We start from the raw sequence: 5,283 nt of genomic DNA, 5'->3' as shown, positions 1-5,283 counted from the left end.
TGGTTTGGGATAGAAATAAAGACAACAACCCACTCAAAGGCAGTGTGAGAATGTAAATGCCAGATATTCCCTCTCCTTCCAACTCCAGAAGAGAGGAAACTACAGCGAAACTGTAATAAAGGGCTCAAGAGTGTGTTTGCAGCTTTTGGGAAAGGAGAAGTTGGAGAAAGAAGAAAAGATTACAACCTATTCCTCATTGTAAAAAAAAAAAAAAAAGACTTTGCTACTTTGCTTCCAATTTCACCTCCATGGCCACTTTGGATGAGGGGGAAGGCTGCTGGTTCAGCACTGTATGGTAAGTGATAGCCCTTCAGCTGCAGCTAACAAATGTCATTTTTTGTACAGCAAAACCCACAAGCACTTGTTCTGTGTTCTGTAGAACTGAACTGGCCAAAGGAAGCCCTGCTGACTTCTCATGGAAAAAAGACTGAGATTTTTATGGCCCCCCCAAAAAAAAGTCTCACATAGGTATTTTTTTCTGACTTCACCTTTGCTTCATGGGTAGGTAAAGAGCAAAGAAGCCCACACAACCAGCTAACTTTTTTTATCCTGAGAAACCTGGAGAACATGATATGAAGCTCAGAAGTAGGAGATTGAATAAAGTGACCTCAAGATGCTCCATAGGTAGCTCCCATCATTACTGCACAGTAGCAGGGGCTTTCTTTGCAAGACTCTCTGCTGTATTCCCCACTCCTAATGGGACTGGTCCTTCCTGATGAAGATGAGCTTAACCTCAGAGTCTCAGTGTGAATGCCAGGAACCCTTTCTGAGGGAGATGTCTTGGCTGTACTCCAAATAATAATAATAATAATGTATCTCCAGCTGACAGAGGAAGTCTAGCTGAATTTTCAGAGAAAAACAGAACTGAATTAGGGGCCTCTAATAATAACACTTCCACATTTCTTCATTATTTTCTTCCATGAGGACAATCAAGATCTCTGTGCAGAGATGAACATTGAGTGCATCGTCTCCCCGCCCAACGTTCCAGTACCCACCAACTTCCATCACAGCACTGCCACCCACCCCAGTGACACTGCATGCTCAATCCCCTTTGTCATTGTCTCTACAGCAGAGGGTTGTGGGGCTGGAGACATGGGCAAGAGTGGGCAGCCTCAGAGAACAACACTGCATCCTTGGGCTCATCCTTCCCTGCTTACACCAGAAGCTCTCTGTGACCTGTGGGATCCACTGGTGGCACGTCAGATCTGCAAAGTCTTTTCCTGTGCTTCCTGTGCCTGCTGGGGCTGGACAAGGATGCCATGCTCCAGTGCACACAGCCCAGCATGGGACTTATTGCTGCATCACTTTTGATCAGCTCATCTACACCACTGTCAGACAGGAAGCCCGGAGGCCATGGGGTTTCAAGGACATGGGCACAGCCTGGAGGGAGGACAGCCCCACAGATGCCTCCCCACAGGAGACCCTCACCCCAGTGCCGTTCCCTCTTGCAGATTCATGGGTCCAGACATGGAAGAACTCCCCAGTACACCCACCACAGTTCTTCATAGGGGTGCTGGTGAGCTCCCTGCCTCTCCCAGCCCTGGGGAATGGGAGCTGTCCTGTAAGGAGTCAAGGCAGGATGCAGGAGGCTCCAGTGTCCACTGCTGCAGCCACTCCACTCCAGATCAGGGTAGGAAGTGCTCCTCTGGGGGGTCCCAGCACCCCAAGATGAGGAGGACTGGCAGTGCTCCTCTGTCCTGCAAGAGTCAGCCTCTCTCTGCACCTCTAGCATGGTTTGCACATTTTTTTTTATATATAAAATATATTTTTTAAAAGATTACTCTACAAAGTCTCTTTTTATCCAAACCAGAGCTGATGTTGCCACATGCAGCTGCTGCTCCTGCAAGGATTTAGTAGATGTGTCCATATGGCACTTGGGGACATGGCTCAGTGCATGAGTGTCCAACCTTTTTGTGCTTGCCCAGGCTGCACTGAGTGAAGAGGTATTGTGGTGGGCCACATATAAAATATACCACAGAGTTCATGTATTTAACTAACAAAACTTTTTTTTAATACATATTTATTATTAAAAGATAAAGAACAACAAACACCTAAGACTGGTGGTGGCTATCTGGCCTTAAATTGTGACACTAACACATCGGCCTGGTTTGATGGCACTGGCTCAGTGAGCTCTTGAGGTGTTTATCAGAGGTTTTTGATGACTTTTTCTCTTTTGCTTCATATGTGAAAACAACTGTTCACAAATGTGTGTACTGACAAAAAACGATGCCACGTGTAAGGCACAACTCATAGTGAAGCCAACGGTGTTTCTTTCTGGTCAGATGGGGTTATAATGGACTGGGAAAGAGATGTGATCAGATTGTTGAGTTGAATATCTGACTGCAGCTCAATGAATTCTATTTGAAAAACCACAGGTGATGTAATTTATACTGACAGAAAATGGGAGTTGCTAGCAAAAAAAAAGATGATTTCTTCAGCACTCTTAAAACCTATTCTCAAATTCCTTTACCTAAATGGAAAGCACTGTTCACAGGACTGCATTTAGCCCATGTATTTGAAGAAGTTTGCCTGCAATGCCAAGGAGAGCTTGGGCCCAAGGCGTCGTGCTTTAGTCCCGCGCGCCTCAAGATGGCAGCACGGCACCTCCGGAGGAGCGCAGGCTGGTGCAGCCCGCTCCCCCTTTCTTGGTGCAGGCTTCACCCCTCCAGTCCTTTCCTGATGGTAGCAGGCAGATTCCGCTTTCTGTAAAGTGAAAATGGTACCAACACGATTTTGGCCTGAATTGTGAAGTTTCTTTCTTGTGGTTGCACTTCCAGATGAGTTAGCGGCACATCTCTCATCAGCTTCAGTCACATTGGGATTCACAGAATCACAGAATTGTAGGGGCTGGAAGGGACCTCTGGAGGTCACAGTGTCCAACCCCCTGCTAAAGCAGGTTTTCTACAGTACATTTCACCTGAAAGCATCCAGACAGGTTTTGAATATCTCCAGAGGAGACTCCACAACCTCTCTGGGCAGCCTGTGCCAGTGCCCCATCACCTTCACTGTAACGAAGTTCTTCCCTGTGTTTGTATGGAACTCCACGTGTTCCAGTTTGTGCCCATTGCCCCTGGTCCTATTTGCTGCACACCACTGAAAAAAGCCTGACCCCAGCCACCTGACTCCCACCCTTTTGATATTTACAAGCATTGAAAAGATCCTCTCTCTGCCTTCTCACCAGGCTGAACAGCCCCACGTCTCTCAGCCCTTCCTCAGAAGAGAGAGGCTCCATGCCTCCAGTCATCTCTATGGCACTCCACTGGACTCTCTCTAGAAGCTCCCTGTCTTTCTTAAACTGAAGAGCCCCAAACTGGACACAGTAAATTCAAACACTATGCTGCAGGTAAGCCTTCAACTGATATAATGGTAATTCAGACTTTAAACCATTGGTTGGCACCACTAATTATTTTTCTATGCCTATTTTTATCCACAATTGCATAAAGAAACAAGGCCACTATGACCACGCTACTTGTGTATGCTCACCTGACTGAATCTCATCCATCCTCTTAAGTCCCAGTAACTTTTGATAGTGTTGGCCAGTTTCAACCATTGAGCTTAGATTCACCTGGCAGGCAGGTCAAGCTGCTAGGTGGAGGTGTCAGCTGGTCTGTGACATTCTAGACAACCTAAAAAACAGTAACAAACCTTTAAGTCTTGGCACCTGAGATGCTTACATTAAATAATAATAATAATAATTTACATAGTAAAAGTTGAACAATTAGTATCTTAGCTTATGACTTAATTATTTAAGATAATGATGATGTTCTGAGGGTAAATCTTTAGGATCTACCTGTTTATGTTTTAGTTGTAAGAGGAAATAACTCTGTTCTTTCCCAAAAATAGGACAAATAGGATAGTTTCACTGCTTCTTTTCTTCTCTTAAAACAGAAGCATCCAGAATAGGAGTTTTGTTTTCTTATTACTTTTCACAGACATTTGATTTTGACTCCTGTGGTCCTTTGCAGTAGCTGCTGGAGACAAATGGATGAAGAACAGTATTCATCATATTGGGATTACAACTACTCGTATGGAAACTTTCTTAACGAAAGCAATGTCTGTGAAATGGGAAACTATTTTACATTTTACACCCATTTCACTACTGTTCTCTACACTCTGGCATTTTTGCTCAGCCTGCTAGGAAACACTCTGGTGTTATGGATCCTATTCAAATATGAAAACCTTACATCTTTAACAAACGTCTTCATCATGAATCTTTGTGTGTCTGACTTACTCTTCTCATGCATGCTGCCATTCTGGGCAGTGGATCAGTCCTTCGGATGGATTTTTGGTGAGTTCCTTTGCAAAGCAGTGAATGCCGTTTTCTCTGTTGGCTACTACAGTGGTGTCTTCTTTCTAACTCTCATGACTATTTTAAGGTTCTTGTCTGTTGTGAGCCCTCTTTCCACTTTGAGATCCCAGACACAGTACTTTGGTTCTCTGGTGTGCTTGTTTGTTTGGACTTGCAGCATTTTAATTGTGATTCCTGAGATGATTCACACCACGGTGCTAGAAACTTTGGAAGAGGACAGTATCTGTGACTATGATAACGTGAAATGGAAAAACGTGGACATTTATCTGAGAAACATACTCTTTCTGATTTCCTTTGGGATTATCATAATCTGTTACACCAATATCCTGATAATTCTGCTTGCATCAAGATCTCGCAGAAGGCACAGAACTGTGAAACTCATCCTTGTTATTGTGGTGGCTTTCTTCCTGAGCTGGGCACCTTACAACATCCTCAGTTTTCTGCTTACTTTTCAACCATCTACCTGTCAGTATGAAAAAGACACCCTCCTCGCCTTTCACATCAGCCGTAAAATTGCTTTCTCCCACTGCTGCCTCAATCCCGTGCTCTATGTATTTGCTGGAGTCAAGTTCAAGAGGCATTTAAAACGTTTATGCAGACAGTATTTACCCTGTGGCAGTGACGAAGTCTCCAGCCCTCGGGTCGGCTCTCAAGGCAGATTCCACTATGAAGATGCGTCCATCTACTGAAGGGAGACCAAACTATTGGCACAAGTCTCAGATGAACTTTCAGATATTAAAGACCATGTGTGATCTCCAATTCTTATAGTCACTTCCCTGAGAAAGTGATAAGTTTTCTCTTCGCAAACATATTGTGTATGGAAAATGATTAGAATTATATTTGCAGGAGGATTGAGAAGTGACCTCATTGGTCTGTAATTCTTACCTTCGCTTTTTGGCACAGCGATACTTTTTCTCATTCATGGTTTTCTTTAAAAAGAATAAAGAATGTCTGATTTTTTGGGGGGGAGTTAA

General features: G+C 44.1%; 1 protein-coding gene across 1 annotated transcript; it reads left to right on the top strand.

Moving 5' to 3' along the window:
* Positions 1–3,981: 3,981 nt before the first annotated feature.
* Positions 3,982–4,998, top strand: XCR1 (X-C motif chemokine receptor 1). The gene has a single exon (XM_065753254.1). It carries the CDS (start codon positions 3,982–3,984, stop codon positions 4,996–4,998), a length of 1,017 nt encoding a protein of 338 aa, XP_065609326.1.
* Positions 4,999–5,283: the final 285 nt, after the last annotated feature.

The sequence above is a fragment of the Cyrtonyx montezumae genome, unplaced genomic scaffold (assembly GCF_038088225.1).
Source record: "Cyrtonyx montezumae isolate F1298 unplaced genomic scaffold, pur_monq_1.0 scaffold_8, whole genome shotgun sequence".
NCBI classification, from domain to species: domain Eukaryota; kingdom Metazoa; phylum Chordata; class Aves; order Galliformes; family Odontophoridae; genus Cyrtonyx; species Cyrtonyx montezumae.
Note: the sequence above shows the minus strand (reverse complement) of the source record. Positions and strands in the feature narration are given on the sequence as shown.

Bases quoted from the DNA above. Each gene is read 5' to 3' on its own strand.
- XCR1 (XM_065753254.1), top strand. From the start codon at position 3,982: ATGGATGAAGAACAGTATTCATCATATTGGGATTACAACTACTCGTAT.